The 22,446-nt window shown below is 40.3% G+C and overlaps 1 protein-coding gene across 4 annotated transcripts; it reads right to left on the bottom strand.

Annotated features, from left to right (window-relative positions):
* Nucleotides 1-1,252: 1,252 nt before the first annotated feature.
* LOC542032 (m15 protein) lies at nucleotides 1,253-18,382 on the bottom strand. Of its 4 annotated transcripts, none has more exons than XM_008646043.3 (8): nucleotides 17,773-18,381; nucleotides 7,912-7,990; nucleotides 2,932-2,996; nucleotides 2,750-2,849; nucleotides 2,531-2,627; nucleotides 2,353-2,460; nucleotides 2,140-2,280; nucleotides 1,253-1,603 (listed from the first exon to the last, which is right to left on the bottom strand). In XM_008646043.3, the coding sequence occupies exons 1-7, from the start codon at nucleotides 17,955-17,957 to the stop codon at nucleotides 2,171-2,173; spliced, it is 744 nt and encodes a 247-aa protein (XP_008644265.1). In that variant the 5' UTR covers nucleotides 17,958-18,381; the 3' UTR covers nucleotides 1,253-1,603; nucleotides 2,140-2,170. The 4 variants fall into 4 exon arrangements, with proteins under 4 accessions (XP_008644265.1, XP_008644263.1, XP_008644264.1 ...); XM_008646041.3 differs by having other exon boundaries at nucleotides 2,140-2,258; XM_008646042.3 differs by having other exon boundaries at nucleotides 2,353-2,394; nucleotides 2,586-2,627.
* Nucleotides 18,383-22,446: the final 4,064 nt, after the last annotated feature.

The following is a 22,446-nucleotide window of genomic DNA, read 5'->3' as shown; positions in this document are numbered from 1 at the left end:
CAGATACAGCCGGCTAAAACCGTGTCGAGCAGTTACCTATATAGTCATCTAAAACATTGTTTTGCATTATAGACTGTATTGTTCATAAAGTGTGATTTAAATATTGTTATGTGGATGATTAAGCTGTTGGTGATAGCCTAAAAACTCGGAGCATCTCTTTGGTACAGAATGCCATCCGGATCAGAGTGTCTTGGTTTTACAGGGCTGCAAGCAAGCATGTATTTCAAAATAGTACTGGTAGTACAAAGGAAGGCCCTGGGCAAGCTCAAAAGTAGTGCTCTACGGGTGTCAATGGTCCTTCTGTGCCAAATGCCGAAGGTGTGCAAAATAAATACGGGCAGGTCAAAGGATGACCATGACCATGACCAGTCTTCAGTGCTAAATGTCAAGGAACGCTCAATGGTTGGTTCTGAAAAAGCTTCACAAAGGGTTCAATCGCCTTGCCCGGATGAGAACTCTGCCTATAGCTTTGCTTTTGCAAAAACATTTTTCCTGGGATCTTGTCAGCGGACAGGAATGATGGAAGTCCTCAGATTTCTGTCAGTACTCTTGAAATGATTGATGAGAAAAATACCTGAAGATGTATTTTCACAAAAAAAAAAAAGAGGATCAGGCTTCCTAGAACACAAACATTTATTCTGCTCAAGAGAATGTTCCTGTCAAAGGTAAGGATTGGCTTCAAGATCTTGAGGAATTAGGGCGGTTTGCTTCAGTGATTGGTCGACGTTAAAAACACAAAGAAACTGTTGGGTACAAGCGGCAATTACAAATACAGGTACAGTTTTTCGCTACCTGTACTGGAAATATGTGACGATATGCATGGATTTGAGAACATAACATCCAGCACTCTGTATTTAATGTGATTTCAGTTGTGGTGGGATCATGCTTGCCTGTATATATGTCTGTGGAAATTATTTCCTACTCCTAGGTGTAGCTACTCTCATGTGTATAAATTTATGGTGTATATGGCCTGACCAAATGTATAAGATATGATCATACTAGACCATCTACTGTAGTATGTATGTCAAATATCAAAAAATATACAAGCACTTATTTTTATATATACTAATACTATTATAGCATATTAAAAAATACAGGCTCTTTTAGAAAAAAAATACTACCTCCGTTCTTAAATATTTTTCACCTACTAGTTTATTTTTGAACTAAAACATGATAAATAAAAAATAACGAAAGGAGTACACAATAAGGTTTCAAGTAAATGAGTATGCAGACAGATCGCATACGCAATGCATGAAGGATCAAGAACGTCTTATGGTCATGAAAATGGAATATTTGATGCTGCACATATACTGATGCGTAAAGTACTCGTGCGGCCGCCCCAGCGGAAATGGTGATTAACACATTGCAGATTTGATACTTACATATATAGACATACATTGGTAAAAAAAGATACGGCAAACCCACTGCTGCTGCTCTCGCGATCACGATGATACTATACTGCACCAGGCGGATAAACGGGAAGAGTTGCTGAAACCTTCAGCTGCTCAGGTGGCTAAGCATCCATGGTGGTAGTCCAACGCGAGCCTGTGGCTGCGCTGCTGCACCTTCCACCAACCTCCCGCCTGCTGCCACAGGAAAAATGCTGCAAAGAAACGGACACAGACGGAGACTATCTTGTCAGTTGCTTCCTGAAATGTCAACAGTGTACTAGGAAATTGGGTGTAGCTTGGTTGAGCATAGGCGTACGGCTACTCTTTTGAAAAAAAACATACAAAAGAAAAACCACAAGCATAAAATTTATCGGAGAAACGCATACAGCTAGATGGATGATTAATTATACTGACACACGGAGTTTTGTAGAAAAAAAAAAGTTGACCTCGTACCTTCTGTGAAAGGAAAAACAGGAGTCTATCAGTACGTGAAGAATTTTTTTTCTTTTTCTTTGTGGCTCATAAATGGTCAAAAAAAATTCAACGAACATTGTGTGTCAACATAATTGTTCCATGCATGGTCTACAAGAATCTATATTTTCTACAAATTTTGGAAAAGCACAAGTTTATGTGTATTTTTGAATTGGGGTTTAGATAAAGCCCAAGCTCACTCAAATCTTTACCCGAAACCGAGGCCACCTCACAATTTGGGATTGTAGGCTTGTAGCGCGATGTGAATGTGCTCTACCTGATATTTGTTGTTGGGGCAGCTTCCCTTATCACGAAGCACGAGGAAGACGAACTGGTCTGCTGTTGGGTTTGGCCCCATTGCACTTGCTTCCGCTGGGCTTTCTGCTTCTCCGCGAGCTGCAGGCAGGAGCAACGCTTTCTGTAAATTTAATTTGCGTCATGAGAAAACAGAGGGCTAGCTGAGTGTTGAGGAGCGGCGGCGTCTGGCTACCTCCTTCTGCAGAACCTTGTTCTCCTCCTGCAGCGACTTCTCCTGCGGCAATGCATCGCATGCCAATACTCAGCACAGCACAAGAGCAGGAATATTTTGTGGATGTAACTAGGCAACCAGAGCAGTCAATACTTGCAACAAACCATGCCCACCTAATGCCCAGCTAAAGAAACCTTACATTTCTTAAAAAGGAAGTTCCAACGGCCAACTTTAAGCAAGCTCGACGAATTTACCTTCCGTTGGAGCTCCGAAATTGACTCGAGCATAAGTTGGTTCTGCGCATACGATGAATATTTACTTGTTAGCTTTCTCCAACGCGCAGAGCGCAAGGCTGTCAGTGGTGTAGTAAGCAACACATAAGGAATGCACTGCAGTCTAATATACATGATCACACTACCTTCCTGGTTCTGATATGTTTCAGTGAACTCTCCAGCTGCTGCTCTAGTTGCTGAAGCTCTTTGAGATTCAACGTTTCAAGATCCTCTCCCATGAGGTGCCTGCAGGACACAAAAGTATTGGTCATATTTATCTTCAACAGGGCATATTACATTTTTTCAGCAACTAATCACTACAAATTACTTTTGACATTTTTGTATTGTCTCGACCTTCGCCTTTAGTTTTCTATACTCGTGGCACCAATTGCCCTACATAAAGCAAAGCAGATTTACGTTATTTAGTATGTGGCAACATCATGAAAAGGAATGTTACTGATCTAGTATATATCAACATTAAAGGAGACACTCAACATAATAACCTGGGTTAAGTGAATCAATAACTGCCCTGTAATATAATATTCTTTGTACTACCGTAAGTCATTCTAACTTTTCTAAATAGATAGTTTTTTAATTTGTCTAGACATAACATGTATTCAGGTGTGTAGCAAAAGTTATGTATCTAAACAAAGGTTTAAACAACTTATAATTTAAAATGGGGGTAGTATTAGTTTAAACCAAATTTATCACATAACTATTGACTAGCACCATATTTAGTAAAAAAATGACAGCTCCATGGATTATTATAAGAAAATGGCGAGGAACTGTTGACAACGTATAATACATTTGGATTTATTGTTTCCTGTGCTTACAGAAACTTGCCTAAACTCCTATACATACTAGTATCACAAACTATTGGTATCCAGGGTCTATATATGCTATTCCCCAATTAAAGAACCGATGGGACTTTTTTTAAAAAACAAACGCAGGAGAGCTACGTGTCATTATATTAAGAAGAAAAAAACATAGGAGAGACAAGACTTGTCAACCCCTAATACAAAGGCGAGACCCCCCTGACATTAACACAACGCGCCACGCACACATAGCAACAACCCGACCAAAACGACCACCAGCAGGCAAACTGCTAGGGTCCCCTAGGGAGCTGGCGCAGGAGGAGGTCCTGCAGAGCTGATGCACCAGCCAAGCACCAAACGCTGCCCTCCGACTTGATGACCATACAGAGAGTTTTGGCCGTTTCGCAGAGAAGTGGGATCAGTTCGTTGTGATGTTCCACCGCTACAAGGAGAAGACAGAAGGAACTCCAAGCAGCGGTGCGCTTCAGACGGCAGCGCGAGGGTTCTTGGCACGCCGCCAGGTACAGTCCCTTCGTGGGGAGAAGCACCTTGCTATGGCCTCCAGGGCCACCCCATGGCCGTCATCACATGAGCAGGCCGTGGTGCGCCTGCAAGCCGCAGCGCGCGGCTTCCTTGTTAGGCGGGCGGTGCGGAAGCTACACTTGTTGATCAGCTCATCGCTGCACCAACACGCAGCCTGCGCGTCCAACCACCAGGTCTCATCTATACTTTTTGAACCCCCTGCAGAAGTCGAGATCTGGGTATGCAGCCCCCCTGCATGGCCAAAGAGGGTCGTCTCCTTCATTCGGGCACCTGCCTTGGTGCTGGACAGATCCAACATAAGAACGAGCTGGTTCCTCCTCCACCTTTCATCCAATATGAAGGCCGCAGTTCAGCTCTTTTCTTGGGATCCAGGAGGACAGGAGGACATAGGTGCAGTTCAAATTTATATTTTAGTTCCACAATTATTTTGTATTTTCGTCTCACATAATAAAGGTAAGCTGAGATGTAAAAGACTTAACCTTAAGTCGTGTCAGGTAAGTCTATGGCAGCTCGAGGACGAGCTGGTCCTCAAGGGAGGGAGAGATGTCATGGGCATCATAGGGAGCGGTCACCACCATGCAGTCCGCACCCGCAGGAAAGGAAAGCAACAATCGATGCCAAGGCTAGGAGGAAAGAGAGGATTAGTTGCTATCAAAGGATAGGAGGAAAGATAGGATTAGTTGCTATTGTTAGTCCTTAATTCTAGGAGCCGATTGGCTCTTGTCATGTCGGCCAATGGCTATATATAGCCCCTGTACTGTACTCGGCGGTTGGAGGAAAGAAATTATCAAAGCAATCTCTCTCTTAATGTCTCTCAAGCGCCTAGGGCTGCTACCCTAGAACCAAGCCTGCGGTAGAGGGTATAACCTCGCCGGAGAAGACAGCTATCCCCATGGACCGAAGGTCCATGACATATATACGCTATTCTCCAATTAAAGAACCGATGAGACTTTTTTTTAAACAAATGCAGGAGAGTTGCGTGTCATTATATTAAGAAGAAAAAAACATAGGAGAGACAAGACTTGTCAACCCCTAATACAAAGGCGAGACCCCCTGACATTAACACAACACGCCACGCACACATAGCAACAACCCGACCAAAACGACCACCAGCAGGCAAACTGCTAGGGTCCCCTAGGGAGCTGGCGCAGGAGGAGGTCCTGCAGAGCTGATGCACCAGCCAAGCACCAAACGCTGCCCTCCGACTTGATGACCATACAGATGCATATGAAACCTGTTAATATAAATAAATATAATACTTTTTATAATCTAGAATACTCAAAATATCAATATCTTGTCTTAATTTCCGTTTTACACCCATGCTTTCGTTTAACTATCAACGGTATACCCTAACATATCAATATCTTGTCTTAATTTCCGTTTTACACCCATGTTTTCTTTTAACTGTCAACGGTGTATCAGTGCTTATGTCTTGCGATTGCCATTTCCACCAAATCTATAAGAGAAAACAAGTTTTGATAAATACTTCATGTCATTCCCCCCTTCCATAATTTGGGGTGTGCCAATTTACACTGGCCAGTGGTGAATCACAATTATTTGACATGGTCATCAGTGCATGCTAATCATGTATCCATGATGCCCAAAGGTTCTCATGGAGGAAGCTCACCTCAGGTGCATGTCTGATGCTAGATGTCTCACTGGTATAGATCTTAGATAAGTTTTGCATTGAATGTTATCTTTCTCGTGTTTTTCCTTCTCGTCAATTATTGGTTATTTGTTCTACTTGCAACCTACTCTGGCCTCAACTTTTGAGGTATTGCGGATTCTGTAATCAGAAGGTTGTATTCTTTTTTCTCTTAATACAAAGCATATATTAAACTTACAATCCCTACTTTTACGAACCATTAAATTGCTTTCACCTCACAAACATTACAATATAAATAAAATAATACAGAGATATTCTTTGGACTGTCTGATACACTTTATGGATGACATTTTGGGGTGTCCAATATTCTCAATAAAAATGTTAAGTTATATGGTCTGATCTTACTAAATCCGAATTGGTGATGAGGGTACATCTTTACCATCTAATGTTATCAAATCGTCTAATTGATTCTAGTCACCATGGTATATTGGTATCAATCAGCCAGACTAATAGCCAATCGATCACCATGTCACCGATTAGCCCGACTGGTTGTAATTAGTTGGATGACTTGATAACATTGTTACCATCATATATTGAGTTTCCTAGAAATGGATATAAAGTCTATAGTAGAGTTTTAGACCCAAAACCTGTATTAATAGTTAATATCCTTTCCAAAGATAGCTCTAGTCATTTTCTGGCAACCAAGTTAATTAACAACGGTAGCATGAAGACCACTTAGTTGATAAGACATATAAGATTATTGGGATAGGAGGAGAGGAAGATAAGTGTTCCACAACCTTACCTTCTTGGACGCCCAAATAAAATATTCATGAGACCTGATAGGCTGCTAAATGTCAAAAACATATAAATTACTAAATTATTAGAAATGTGGCTAGTAGCGAAGTTTATTATACGAAACTCACGTATGTATGTGATTTGTGGTTTCAAAAGTCCAATATATACCATGTTTATAATGTAGGGACCCGATAAAATTGTCATTCCTTCCGGTTACTAATACATGATGATGTTAGAACAAAATTAGTACAAGTTTGACTAATTTGGTTGTCCTAACGTTGTACTAATTTTTGCCCAAATGTATTGTATTAGAGACCAGTGGGATTTGGATGTGCTACAACAATTACAACATATTTTGTGCAAAGATGTTTTTTTGTTAATGCTATTAAAAAAAGATGTTTTTTGTTGCATACTTCAACCATTTTATAAATATAAGTTAACTATTCTCATGTCCGGAGTTCGGCTATCCATGGGAGTGAATTTTAGGCTAGATTTAAAAAAAACATCTCGTCTTTTCTATGGGGTGGGGCAGAGGTTCGAGGGTTTTTTCGACGTGTGAGAATATCTCTTTTTTAATACACAATGACTGGGGTTGTCTTACCCTCGCAGGTTGAGTTTTTTAAGCTTGATTGATTAAACTTTCTATCTATGCAAATACAGTAACTCTTGTTGCGCCTTTATATATTTCCCTTCCCTACAAAACACCTTGCCACCATGTGCTCCGGTTACATATATGATGTCTAAATGCCAATACACATTAGTTGATTTAGAGGGTGTTTGGTTTCTAGGGACTAATTTTTAGTCTCTCAAATTTAGCCTTTAAATTGTCAAATACGGAAACTAAAATATTTAGGAAATAAAATAGAATAAAATGAATGGACTAAAATTTAGACCTAGAAACCAAACATTCCTTTAGCCTTCGTCTAGTTTCATAACATTCAGATTTATTGTGGATGGCGCATCTATGTAAAGGACAGACCCAATGCTAGTAGCTCTCACATGAGTAGATCTAGAAAAAAACTGTAAACCTTATCTCTGCATTTCCAGAAAGACTGATTCGAATCCAGGGCCTTCGGCTCAATGAAAACGCTTCTCACTACTGCGTCAGGCCTATCCTTTGATGGTGCATCTATGTAAGCAGGCTAAAAGTCAATTGTTTGGTAGAACAAGTAATGAAGCACTAGAGATTATTTTTTCCTTTCTCTAACGCGTGAGAGTTGTGTATCTTTCATATTAAAAAAAGAGGGTAAAAACTCATGCAATACACCCACACCAACACCCGTAGGTACTGTCGTTAGATTCACGCCTTTTGAACACAATAAAACACCATGACCACCAAAAACACTACCACTAAAACTCATCCTATCAAGACCACACATATACATTTGTTCAGTACAAAAAATTATACTTCTGATCTAACTTGACTGGAACTGAACAAATTTTCTGATGAACAAAAGCTAAAAAGCTATAGTAATGAATCAAATAAAGCCTATTATATTAAATGAAGTTACAAAACATATTATATGTTGCTAAATAAAATTAAATTTACCTGAGTTTCAGATTCTGCTGAAATAAGAACCTTTTCTGCATAGGAGTAGCGCTCGTACCGGTCAAGAATTTTGTCCATACTGTGAAAGATGGAAATAATAATTTAAAACTGGAAGTAAATTACTACAAGCACGAATAACTAAACAATTTGCAAAACTTGAAAACAATATATATGTATGATAAAGAATGGTAGGATTATATCCATTAATGTAACATTTACCATATCACTATCACCTTTATATCCTAAAGACCTAAACCATAATGTAATATGTGACTGCAGTGTGCAGTCCAAGTATAACTATGAGTCTTAGAGTTGTTGATGAGAAAAGAAGATGGAAAATAGCTGGTGCAAAGGGTCTCGCTCATTTGGCCGCACCCTTGGCAGAACTTTAGGGAGGATCGAGTAGTCTGTTTTGGTTTTCTGATGGATCTCTTTATGTATGTCTGTTTTTGGCCTCCGTAAGGAGGTTTTTGGTTTTTTTCTTTTGTTTTGTTTTTGGGTCTTCTATAGACCTTTTCTCTATTTGCTTAATTGTGATGGGCCTTAAGCCAATTAGCTAGGTCATTATGGTTACTGTAGCGCGTGAACAGTGCTGGCCAGATAGGGTTTGTTATGTTGCTTAGCTATTAAGTTAGGGTTACCTCTCTATATAAGGAGGGGCAGGGTGTTAGTAGAGGAGGGAAGAAGATATAGATCTATCCTACGGGAGGGTAAGTACCGGGACTATCTTGCGAGTGCGTCGCAGTTCACAACATTAATATATAATGTGGCGTAATTCTCCTGCACGCTCGAGAAAAAAAATATACATGATATATATCATACATGCCTACCCTAACTTGTTTGGGACTAAAAGGCTATGTTGTTGTTGTTATATATATATATCATACATATGCATATAGTAGCTAAAGATTCTTCCTTTTCCTGGGGTGTAAAAGCACTTGGTTCAACAAGTCAAGTAACAAAGGAGAATACAACATTAGTTTCGAATGCACTCACAACGATGTCAAGAACAACACTTATAGGATACAACAATATATATCAACAATCACAACAATACATATTAACAACATCAATAAAGAATTTTAGTTCCAAGCAAGTTGGGTTTTAGTTCCAAACAAGTTAGGGTAGGTTAGAGTTAGAACCCAACATAAACCACAAGTCAATGTATACGCACATGAATAATTATTCTTCATACCCCTCCTATTGAAGCCTAAATATTTGAGTATATTTCATCTTTTCAAGTATTCTTTTACTATCTATTCCTACGCTAATTTTGGCTTCCTTTGTTTCTCTTCACATTACTATCGCGTCTTAGGTTCCCAATATACAGTGATGCCTCTAGAAGTATCTGTTGAATGTGTCCAAACCATCTCAACCGATATTGAATAACCTTTTTAAAATTGGTGTTGCTCCTAACCTATCACGTATATCATCATTCCAAACTTGGTCCCTTCTTGTATGGTCATAAATCCAGCACAACATACACATTTCCAGAACACTTATCTGTTAAATATATCGTCTTTTTGTAGGCCAACATTCTGCACGATACTATTGGATAAAATAGAATCCCCAGGCACCAATTAGGGTAGGCTACGATATACATACCAATAGTGTATATGTTGGACCAAGGCCCATTACAATGGGAGCACACAGTCCAACAAATACAAAATAGCAGGTTTAATTGTCGTTTCATAAAACCTGTCTTTTAGCTTCTGTGGTACTCTCTTTTCATGTAGAACGTCAAATACTTGATGCCACTTTATTTATCCTGCTTTGATTCTATGGCTAATATCTTCATCAATATTGTTGTCTCTCTGTAGCATTGATCCTAATATCGAAAGGTATCCTTTTTGGACACTACGTGATCTTTTAAACTAGCATCTCCTTTCTCGTTTGTAGTAATGTCAAATTCACATATCAAATGCATAAAGTAAATTAATTAAGTCAAACCAAAATAAAGTTATGGATCTTTCTAACTGCATTATATTCTATCTAGCTCTTTCAATCAGTTCCAGTGTGTGAAAGTTCCCCACATAATACTAGTCTGTGTGGAGGGAGTAAGGGCGTGTTTGGTTGAGGTGTGGTTTTTAAAAAGGTTGTTGTGATCTATGGGCTATGGAAAAATAGTTGTGCGAATGTTAAAAATTGTTTAGTTCAACAACTGTAGTTTTGGAAAAAATTGTTGTCAACTTCTCTCAGTGACAAGCAGACCCCACCTGCTAGCCTCATCTTCTTCCTCTTGATGGATCCCTGGCCAAGGTCGTGCTTGCCTGCGACGGCATAGCCACGCTCTCCGATATGGTTCAAAGGCAATCTTAAAACTGAAACTTAATTAGGCAATCTTGATCTAAAACAACACAGATTACTATGGTGAACATCATGTATGATTTATTTTTATGTTTTTTGAGTGAATAATTTGTTTAATGTTCCAAAACTACCATTTGCTGTTTGTAGTAACTTAATTTCCATGGAACGGTTTACGAACTAAAATTAAATTATATGATCATTAGCAAATTTCAGCAGCTTATTAACATTTAAGACATCATCATATACAAACTTAAGTTACTTTTATCTCCCTCGTAGTTAACATATTTGTATAACAACTGAATATACTATATCTTCTTAAATATTTGAAGAGTATTACTATATTATCTTTGTATGAACTTATGATTTCAACAACATTTTATTGGCAGGGAACACATCCATAAAAAGACCATGTGGGGATGCTCCATTATTTGCTTTTGTTAAATCAAAACCATAAAGCAATACGTGCTGCATTATACTGTTCTTGCAATTCATGTTTCTTGAGTTTTTTTTTTTCCTTTGAACACGTATGAGAGCAACATGTCCATTCAGTAGGGGTACCCAAATATACACCATCAGTCCTCACCACTACTGTCTACACACATTAATACCAAGTAATCAACATACACCAGATAACCAGACACACGAACCAGCCAGTGCCACTAGAGCGGGAAGATAAGGTCATTTTCCTTAAGTTATTACAGTAAAAACATGGTTCCCAATTCCCATTCTATTGTCAAATAGTGAAGCATACATGCACAAGCCATTAAATTTTATAAAAAATACCGTGATTTATTGCTAAACTTCAGGCCTTGAAAAGACCGCTTTACATAAAATGCTAAAATTAAACAAAAGGCATTTGGGATTGTATAATAAGAAAGTTGGCTGCAAGAGAAGTTTCGGGGAACTCGTACAAGTATAGAACAATGTCAACAATAAGGAAAACTGCAACTGAAAATTCAGATCAACGTAATCCACAATGACGGGGTGCACTGCCATACACGAACATTTATATGGTGGAATGTTATACCTTCAGTAAAACATGTATAGGTACATGTGATATTGAGATGCATACACATCCATTCAGAATTTATCTGTCATATTTTTCATTGAAACTGCAAAGATCTGATTTTTTTTAAAATATGTGAAAATGGGATCAAAATAGATAGGAAAACAAAACTGAGCATATCAAATTATCAATATAGGCATATGAGAAATATTTACAAACTGAAATTGATGGATGCTATTAGAGAAAGTGTTACAATTCTGTTGTCGAGCTAGAGGTGCTAGGATGAATGCATATCGAATAAGCAAGTTTCTCTGATACAGGTTCGCCTAATTGAAAGGTGATCATCTCGTTTTTGCTTTTACAGAATGTCTGCATGCCTACTCCTGTAGATCAGATTCAGGAGTCTGAGAGAGCTGAATTAGACGACTTATCGACTACTCCCTCCATTCAAAAATATATGACACCGTTGATTTAAAAAAAACTTTGACCACTCTTTTTTTTATTCAAAAAATAATGAGTTATCATTTATTTTTTGTGATTTATTTTATCACTTAACGTAGTTTTTGTTTGACTTAAAATTTTATATTTTTGAATAAGACGAGTAATCAAAGTTTTCGAAAAAAAGTCAACGATGTCATATATTTGTGAACGGAGATATTACTATACTTGCATGAATTAAATGCATTTACTTTCCTATTCAGCATTCTAGTCATGTAGTACATATATACATGTACATGTGGGCCGGCCTGGCCCGGTACGGTACAGGCCCACAAAAGCATGGTCCACAAAGGCACGGCCCACAAAAGCACATATCTAATTATGGGCCATGTCGTACCAGCACGTGTGCCTAGTCATCGGCCCACGGCACGGCCCGCAATTAGTTATATGTGTCAGGCCGGCCCAAATAGCCTAAAATGTCTTAATGTGTCAGACCGGCCCATATACATACAACAGGTAATACACAAATAAAAGTATAAAATATATATGACCAAAATAAAACTAAGATGTTTTGTGGATGCACATTAAAAACCTTTGGTCAGAAAGAAAAATATTACAACTAGCTCAGAAATAATATTCAGTTCTCTGTTCGGTGTTTAATTGAATACTATACAACCATACAAAACACATATACAATGATCATCATCACTATTCACTATCCACATCTAGGTATTGGTTCTCGAATGCCTATTAAAGCTTTAGAATCTCCAAGTTGTGCTTATTATGTGGGCTTTGACGGGTCTTAGTTAAATGCCGAGTCTATATTTAGTAGGTCTCGATGGGCCTTAGTTAAATGGGCCGTGCCAGGCCGGCCTGTGGGCTTGACATGAGGCCCAGGCACGGCCCACATATTGGGTCGTGCCGGCCCAGACCCACAATTAGGTTGGGCCGTGCCAGATCTGGGTCGTGCCAAAAATTGTGTGCTTTGGACCGACCTATTAGGCACAACATAAATGTACATCTATAAGTACATATCATATCGTCCTATAGGTTCCATGCAAGCACCACCATGTTTCTCATGTAAGAACTCATAATGCTTCAACAAAACATTTGCTTTTCACTCTGAGCAGTGGCGTAACCAGGAACTTTGATTAAGGGGGACCTGCCAAATATAATGACACCTTATACTGCCACTTTTGGTGGTTTGTCTTCACTTATCGGCACCTAATTGACAAGTGGAAGAGGTCTTAGATTATCTCCAGCAGCTTATCCATCCATATATCCATATTTTTTTCTCGAATACGCAGGAGAACTACGTATCATTATATTAAGTAGAATAAGATGGGGTGAGGTGTTAAAGAACCTCATACAACTCTACACACCACCCAACAAAACGAAAAAAAAAATGAACAGGAGCACCAGTACACTAAGCATACTAGAGACCAACTCCTCAAAGAGTATTTAAGTAAACTATGAATAAACTGTTGAACACAGTCTTACAAGTTACAACGTGAAGTTAGAGACTTGGAGTTGCTGTGTTAGGGATGTGATTCGATAGCCATGACAACCGTTGGGACTGGGGCATGGGATCGAGATAGAAAGTCGAAGCTGCTCTTCTCGGCGTGCTTATGCTCGGCAAAGATGATCTGAAGTGATCTCGTGCTTCTAGTCGTTTGCCCAGCCAATATTATTATAAGTCGAAGCTATTTATAATTTATCCAAAAGCGATGTTCTGCACTGTAGATTGTACTGTTTGTGAAGTGAAGTTTAAATATAGATATAGGTATGCTGCTGGAGACAGTAGGATAGGTCGTTATGTGGTCTATCACGGGAAGTCAGAGCTACTTTCTATAATACAACCATGGTCAGCAACGATGACTAATGATAGTTTTGTACTCCACCATGTCGTGTGGGTGGGGTTAGCTTTTCGGGTGTCCTATGATTGGCATCACATTTGCCTACTTTTTTGACGTCAAAATTATTTTTGTCTTAATTAAAAGACAGCTCCTACCATTGTTAAAAAAATCCCATTTATGCCAAAATTCACTCATTTTCAATCATATCACACGACACGTGCTTGCATGCCCCCTACATCGAGCATTATTAATTCTAACTCAATTAGACCACAGTCGTCAGAGCAGAAAACACGTAAAAAACATCTGAGTTGACACCATGTGCCATTGGAATTAATTTTTTTAAATTATGTAATGACATCCTTATTTATTACATATATGGAAGATCTACATATTGCTAATCGTCCAAGTTTGATTGATCACTGGTACAAAGTGGTCCAGAAAGATAAGAGAAGCTAGGAGACCGGGGAGGATACAATTATTTTTATGTACGATAGGGCAGGTGTTTACTGTCATGCATAAATCTTGATATCGGTCAGTATATTATTCAAGAAATAAACATATCAGTCCAATTAGACGCATGTTTACTAAGACCGAATATTTTTTTTTACTACTTCCTCGGTTCCAAAATAGATGTCTTTATAGGTTCAGATATAGGAGCGGATCGGAGGGGTGCAAAAGAAGTGGCAGGAACATAATTAAAGATAGGAATATGAAAAAGAGAAAGATGCATTGAAAAATAAAAAAATTACGTATTTTGGAACAAAATTTAATTATATGAGGTTATCTATTTTAGAATGGAGGGAGTACTACACAGACAGCTGGGAAGGCTACGTTCATCGAGTCTATGGGCCATAGAGATGATATGATATAGTGGTGGAACAAGGAAAGATGATATAAAAGAAGGAAACTAGAAGTCCACTACAGCTTATGCAAGTATAATGAGTGGTTTTGTTCAGTGGCGGACGCAGGACCAAAATTCAGGGGGGGCCAAAAAGATCATATGAGAGTCATAATTTTCTAGTTCGCCAAGTCCGCCGACTGCAGGGGACAAGTCATATCGTTGCGACGAGCGAGATCTAGCTTGTCGAGCGGATGGACGTCACGATAAAAACAGGACAAAGGACGGAGGCGTCAGAAAGGGGCGAAGTCGGGTGGCGTCACATCGGGAATGGGTCGGCGGCGGAAACGAGGCAGTGAGCAAACTGGTTTAGGTGCTGTCGGGAAGATTAGAGTCACACTGGTAGATGCAAGGACTTGATCGAGAGGATCCGGCGAGCAGGCTTATAACATGGTTGTTTTAGGCCATGCTCTAAACCTTTAGAGCTAATTGTTAACTGATTTTAGCTGGGTTGGGGCATCTAACAACTAATACTTATTTGAGGGGTATAACTAACAATTAGTTGATCCATTCTAAACCTCTTGGGTAATTTTAGCAACTAGCTATTAGTTTTAGAGATTTAGAACAAGACTTTATACTATCTAAAACTTCGATTTTTTTCTACACTTAATACTAAATAATCATTAGGCATAAAGGCATGTATAAAATTGAGGGGGGGCCATGGCCTACTTTGCCCCCCCCCCCCCCCTTTGGATCCGCCACTGGTTTTGTTGATGTATTCAGAAAGAAAATACTATTAGAGCTCTCCACGTACGTGGTGTCTAGTGATTCACGTGGTGATTAATATAGTTGTTTTGTGAAGTACTTATGCTAGCTAGTTAAACCATGCTTGCTCTAGTTTTAGCTTTAACGTTAGTGAGGTTTGCATACCTCGTGCTATTAGATACTTCAGCGTATCATGATTGTACACCAAAGGATTTGTAGTCTTGTAATACCACAACAACTGTGTGTTTGTTTATGGTGTGACAACTACCATGTACTCCCTCCGTCCTCGTGACTTAGGCGTTTTAGCCCATTTTATTTGTCCATGCACTTTGACGCCACTCAGCCCATCTCTCCTGTCCGCACCGTACAACATTCCATCCTTACCCTTTCCTTCACTTCACACCGCCGCCTCATCTTCCCCACTGCTGCCTCCCCTTCCCTGCTGTTTGTTCCCGTTTACACTGTACGCACTATCGTGGCCGGCGTGAATCGAGGAGCCAAGCCGTTGCAAAGCGGGCCATCTTCGTGGTGCTGCTTGGGTCAAGGCGCCGAGTAATAATGAGCTTTTATTGTAATTTATGCTTAATCAAGATGAAGCAGGGTTACATGTGTCATTTTACTTCTGCCTTAACCCGTCTTAAAAAAATCAGAACGCCCTAGTCATGCGGACGGAGGGAGTACCCGAGTAAATGAGGCACATGACGATTTAGCTAAAAGCTCGATAATAAAGACGACAATGAGCGAGAGGTCATCTTGTAGACCCACTTGCACGTGAGGAAGACTCGGAGGATACACAAGGAGTTCTCCAGCGAGGATACACATGGAGTGCTCCAGCCAGAAGTTTGGAGAGCATTCTTACGAGAGGCTCCAAGGAGTATTAGGCTAATCACAATGAGGATTTCATATCCCTATTTCCAAAAATGCCACGTCAATTTTATAGATGAACGAAACACCTTCTCTCAATAGAGAGTTTCATCTCACTATTTTATATGTCAACATACTTCTTAAATGCTGCATATAAATAACCAATAAAATTTACTCAATTATATGAAGATGAAACAAAACACTCTCAGTGGAGGTTTCACACAGTTTCCAAGACCTTGGAAACGAGTTAACATGGTTTCATCCCATGAAACTCCATGAAACTCTTCCTTCTTAAATGATGTTCCTTCTTAAATGATGTGACATGTCATCCAAATAGCTGATGTGGCAGGCTAATTAATACATGAAACCTTCATTGTGATTAGCCTTAGGGGGACATATGAGCTTTTCGGTACCTCATTAAAAATATCAGCATCTTCAAACAAGAGTTTATATCTATATTGTTTTTTAACTTCCACGTTGAGTACCTTGCTTTATATTTCTAGCTTAGTTTGATAGGCTAGTGATAGGATTGAATACAGATTGCACGTATAACTCTTTCGTGATAAAGATAGCAATAGCAATACACTTAGCAAGTTGTATATTTAGATGGATTATTTATTGTATAAGTTTTGACTAAGTAAAAATTAGAGGATATAATTAATAGTTTTTATGTTGCCTAATTCAAACTTCATTTTAGACGTCGCGGTGTCTTTAGTAAAAACAAAAGAAGAAGAAAGGATGGATCGGCATACCGTGTGTCTATATGTTATTCATTCAACAAAATCATAGCAACCAAAGCAGTGATATGTACGGCGAAGTCTACGCACAAACTTATGTGCAGCATGGGGCTTGCGATATAAGCATGCCCTACCGGAGTTCAGGTTCAGCATCGTCAATCGTCGGTCAAGAGTAAAGACAAGCTAGCATAGTTGCTTGTGGCAGTGGACAAAGACTCCATATATGATATATCTATACCATGTGGTGCGGCCACAGGTACTCGGAAAGGGGGCATAAGAAAAAAAATGGAAGGACGAAGAAATACTCACGCAAATTACTCCCTCCGTCTCAGGATATAAGGCGTAACCACTTTTTATTCTTGTCCCACAATATAATGCGTGCTCTCTCTATGCATACGTATATCGATGCAGTGGTATAGAGACAATTAAATGTATTTCTTGGTCTTTGAACCAGAGGTGGTTACGCCTTATATACTAGGACGGAGGGAGTACTGCGGAAGTGGGAATAAATAATTAATGATGCTGCCAGTCTTGAATGAGAAAAATCCAAAAGATAATACTCTCCATGTAATCCCCAGTCGTTCCCGCACGACAAAGATATAATACTAACTATGTTCTCAAATATTTGTTCGTCTGTTTAAATTAAACGACGACAAATAAAAAACGGATGAGGTATTATATATAAAATAAGTACGCATACTGATTAATTGTGCTTGAGTGCGAGATTGGTATCACCGTTCCGTGGTAGGAGTCAACCCAGTCAAGCAATTAGGACATGCAGCTAGCATGGCAGTAAAGATTTTCCCCAAACATAGCAGTACCAACGCCATCCCAGCGAAAGCGAAACATAAAATCACCTATCTAGCTAGACTGTATAGCCGTTCGTCGTTTGTCTATCCAATAACCCAAAGCCCAAAAACTATCAACAAATTCGAACAGACAATTACGGAGCACCGTAATCCATAGCTTCAAACAGCTTCGAAATTAAATGGTGCAGCATGCAGCGGAACCGTGCCGAAACGTAAGCAGCGGAGCCGAGAGGGTACGTACCATGAATCGGTGGAATACTCGTAGAGCTTCCCTTTGGTGGAGAAGATGATGAGCGCGACCTCGGCGTCGCAGAGCACGGAGATCTCGTGCGCCTTCTTGAGCAGCCCCGAGCGGCGCTTGGAGAAGGTCACCTGGCGGTTGATCTTGTTCTCGATCCGCTTCAGCTGCACCTTCCCGCGCCCCATCGCCGCCGCCGCCGCCTGCTCCCCCTCTTGATCTCAACCGAAATCCTGGCTAGCTCCCTCTCCGCTAGGACAACCTTATCCTCTAAGAACAGGCGCCGCCGCCGCCGATGACGACGACGACAGCAGCTATAGAACTAGCTAGCTACCTTCCTTGTTCCTTACGAGAGGCTTGATTGACGGGATAGGTAAGCCTAAGGCTGGATAGTTGTAGACGGTAGGCGCTGGCGCTATGGCGCCGGCGAGAGCATAACGTCACAGCTAGCTGCGGCGGCGGAGAGAGAGGACTCAAAGGAGAAGGTGAGGTGATAAGGGGACCGGCCGGGAGGTGCGGATTTAAAGCGAGTGATGCGCGTTGCCCCGACTTGATCGGAGGGGAGGGGAGGAGGGAGCACTGGAGCAGTGAGGGGGTATCGCGAAACCGGGATGGGTTCCGAGGCTGCCGTTGTCGAACTCCCATTAGCCGATGCCCCGCGGCCGGACCCGTCGGGCCCCACCGCATCTCCCATCACAAGGCCCCACTGCCTGGGCCAGCGTCCTTCCTCGTACGGTCGAAACCGGATCCATTCCAATCTCGCAGCTAGTCGCAGCTAGCCTCTGGCACGAAGTGAAGTTTAAGAGTATATTTGATTTCTAGGTATTAATTTTTAATCTCTCTATTTTATTATAGTATAAAATTGTCAAATATAAAATCTAAAACTTAATTTCAGTTTTTGTATTTGTCAATTTAGGGACTGAATAAGAATAAAATTGAGGGACTAAGTCTTTAGAAACCAAATACTCTCTAATTAATACTTCTTCTGTCCCAAAATATAGTTCTATTGCTCTTTTTCTATCTACATTCGAATAGAAGATAATGAATGTAGATATACATACAAAATACATTCATAAGTTAATTAATAAATATGTAATTAGCGTTAAAATGAATTATATTTTAGTATAGATAGAGTAATATGTAGTCTATAGTTGGTTTGTGATGTTGTCATGTCACGTATAGACAATCATTTGTATAATAACTCTTCGAGGATACCGGTTGTATATTTAATATTTGGTCAACCCCTCTCTCTCTCTAACAGGGAGTCTTTGGAGTCCGTGTCCAACCCACTCTCAGTTGGCTACTAGCGAGCAACCCAATTTTTTTCTCCACTTCTCTTTGTTCCACATTTTTAAATCTGACGTGGCGTCTCATGTAGTCCATCTACATCACCTTATTACACTTGCTATCATAACCAAAAGATGTTGGCAAGGGCAGCCACTATTTTTCCCTTCACTATCTATCTATGTTGTCCTAGTCATTCCTGGAGTAGAGTAGTGTATTTTAAAAAAAATCTCACTGAAATCGTTGTTGTCACTTGCTTTATCGAATTCGTTTGTGGAACCGATTTTTGGCGGCGTTTGGTTCCCAAGAGATCTTGAGAATCTGGATATTGCATAAAATCCAATGGAAAATTCATTATCAGGTTATATTTTTTTGATACTGGAAACAATAGTTCCGGTTTTAGCAAGATAATGTGTACAACTGTTATATGTCAATTATTGCATCAATGGACTGTTGCTTGAATAATGAAACTAACTCAAACAAACAAAATAATGTGGCCATGGATAACACTAGCCATCCTCATTTTTTGCATTTGTGCGCCATCCATGATTCTCAAGGACTTCCATCGCCACCACTTCCAAAGCTCAACACACATTGGGGATTTATTGATGTGTTTCATCCTTCTATAGAAGCCTCTAGAATATGAAGCAGTGAGTACCTCTGACAACGACCTGCATAAATGATGGAATTGGTTTATGATTAAAAGCCATCTCATTTCGAGTGAGCCAAATAGACCAAAATAAGGCTGATATTCTAGTGAGTAATATTTTTTATACCAAACCACTATTACTTTTCCAAGACCCGATAATATGATTAATGCTAACGAGCATACCTATTTTTAATGTAAAGTATTTTTTCTCCATATGCTTTTGGCATTATATCAATAAAAAATAGGTGGTGTATACTCCCATTTTAGTTGCAAAAGCTACAAGTTATGCTAACTTGGCATCGCCTTCTTTCTAAATTATCTTTAGTGAGGATCGCTCCCCGACATAAATTCCATAAAAAACCTTTTATTTTCAAGGGGAGCTTAAGTTTCCAAATCATCTTATTTCGATTGTTGTTGGGATAATTCATCAAAAAATGCTACATAGATTGTTCTGAGAAAATCCATTCTTATGGTCGTCCCAAACAAATTTGTCCCTAGACGGATTCAAAATAGCTGTAGCTAGCAAGCTTAACATGTTGTGCCATTCCACTAATTTAATTCCCATAATTGTTCGAAAAAAGATAAATTAAGTTTCGTATCTGAAAAAATGTTTATAACCAAGGCCAATTTGTTACGGATTGTATTAAAAAGGTTCGTGAATTTCTCACTAAGAGGTAGACTGGTTAACCATTTATCGTTCCAGATTCTGATAGCTTGACCATCCCTCACTTGAAAGTGACCCCATCTAAGGAATTGATACTTAATATTTATTAGACCTGACCAGAAGTGTGAATCACCTAGTCTTCTAGATAATTGAGTAAGGATTTATCTTCTAGGTATTTATTTTTGAGTATCTGTTGCCACATCCTATCCTCATTGAGTAATTTGTAGAGCCATTTGTTGATTAAGAAAATATTTTTTACTGCCAGATTAGAGACACCTAAACCTCCTATCGATTTGGGTTGACAAACAATGTGCCACCTAGGCAGCCTATACTTCATTTTACAGCTTCCTCCCTGCAAAAAGAATCTGGACCGAGTAGCAACCAGCTTCTTCAAGATGTCCGTCGGAATATCAAAGAAAGACATTATAAAGATAGTCAAACTACTTAACAGAGAATTAAGTAATACCAGTCATCCTCCTGAAGATAGAAATTTGGTCTTCCATGTACTAAGCCTCTTTTTGAACTGGTCTACAACACCATGCTAGTCACTATTTCTCAATGTTCGATGAGTCAGATGAATTCTAAGGTATTTGAACGGCATTGTCCAAATTCCACAACCAAATAAATGTGAGTATTGCAATTCATATGCCTTAGGCAACTCGTAACAAAATAACTTACTTTTGTGGAAGTTTATTTTTTGTCCGGATATTTTCTCAAAAAGAGTAAAAAGAAGTTTGATATTCCGAGCATGCTCAAGATTGTGGTCCAAAAAAACCACCGTATCATCAGCACATACTGAAGGATGGACAAACCTTTCGGAATCAAATGCGGAACAATACATAGACTCTGTGATATTCTGGCTCCAAATCCAATACAGAATTCGGGAAGTGTTTGGTTTGTAACAAGATTGTAATAAAGATGAGGTATGAAAACAAACAAGTCGGATCAAAGCCTAGAAACAGTAGAAGGTCCTTTATCATTTCTAATTTTGCAGAGTGTGGTGCACATGCCCAAGCATGGGATATTTCAGGTCGTTTGGACTTTGGAGCGTGCGGCTGGTCGTTTTTGTTGCTTTTTTTAAACGCGCCGTGCGCCGTGCACGTGATGAAAGCTGCGGCGGGGGGGGGGGGGGGGGGGGGTGGGGGGGGGGGGGATGGGGCGTGCGTCTCCGGGACGGGAGCAGGGCACGACGGGACATAAATGTTTGGGCAAAACGGGGAAGGGGAGCAGCAGCAGTGGCGGAGCCTGCAGCCTGGAAGCGAAGCTGATAGAGAGGGGAGAAATTAAAAGACATGACACGTGAACGTGAAGTGGTGCAGCAGGGCATAGCCGCACCCGCATGCTATGGCTAGCTGACTGTGCAGGAGGGGCGAGGCCATACGACGACGGGGACGGGCCAGTGCGCGACACCGGTGGCTGTCTGCTCTGCACGAGCACGATGATGCGGCGCCTACATGTCTACAGAAACAGTGCTGTCAGCGAGCATGACAGCTCGCCTAGACCACCGCGGCGACCGTCGACGCAACGCAACGAGAACCCGGCAACCGACCGATTGAGGCGCCTGCCTGAGAATGCATTTGTTCTTGCCAAATGCCAAGTGTGTCGACCCATGCATGGCACAGGCGCGTTAGTCACAGGGGTAATCCTTGGATTCCATTTGCGAGCGTGCGTACGTGTACGTACTCGGGAAACCTACTGACGTGGACGCATGACGCATCCTCCTCAGCGCGGTTGGACTTGGGGTACGCGAAAGCCAGCTCAGACAAAAGCCCTGCCATGATGGATGGTTGGGGGCGCGAAGAGCGTCTCGTCATGAGTCAAGACCGGCATAATCTGAACCAGGAATCGCGAGGCAATGATGGATACGTGAAGTACGTGGCACGTGCAGGATGAGTTAATAAGTAGGGTAGAGCTGAGGCCGGACAATAATACACACGTAGGGGAGCCGAGACGATGGATGCCCCCAATGATGCGGGTGCGTCCCAACTCCTGTGTACGTCGCATCGCAGCTACAGATCTAGATGAACAAAGGATTACTCCATTTTTTATGCATTTCAAACTCACGTAGGGTCCCCTTAGT

This window comes from Zea mays, chromosome 5 (assembly GCF_902167145.1).
Source record: "Zea mays cultivar B73 chromosome 5, Zm-B73-REFERENCE-NAM-5.0, whole genome shotgun sequence".
NCBI classification, from domain to species: domain Eukaryota; kingdom Viridiplantae; phylum Streptophyta; class Magnoliopsida; order Poales; family Poaceae; genus Zea; species Zea mays.
This window is presented reverse-complemented; position numbering and strand designations above follow the sequence as displayed.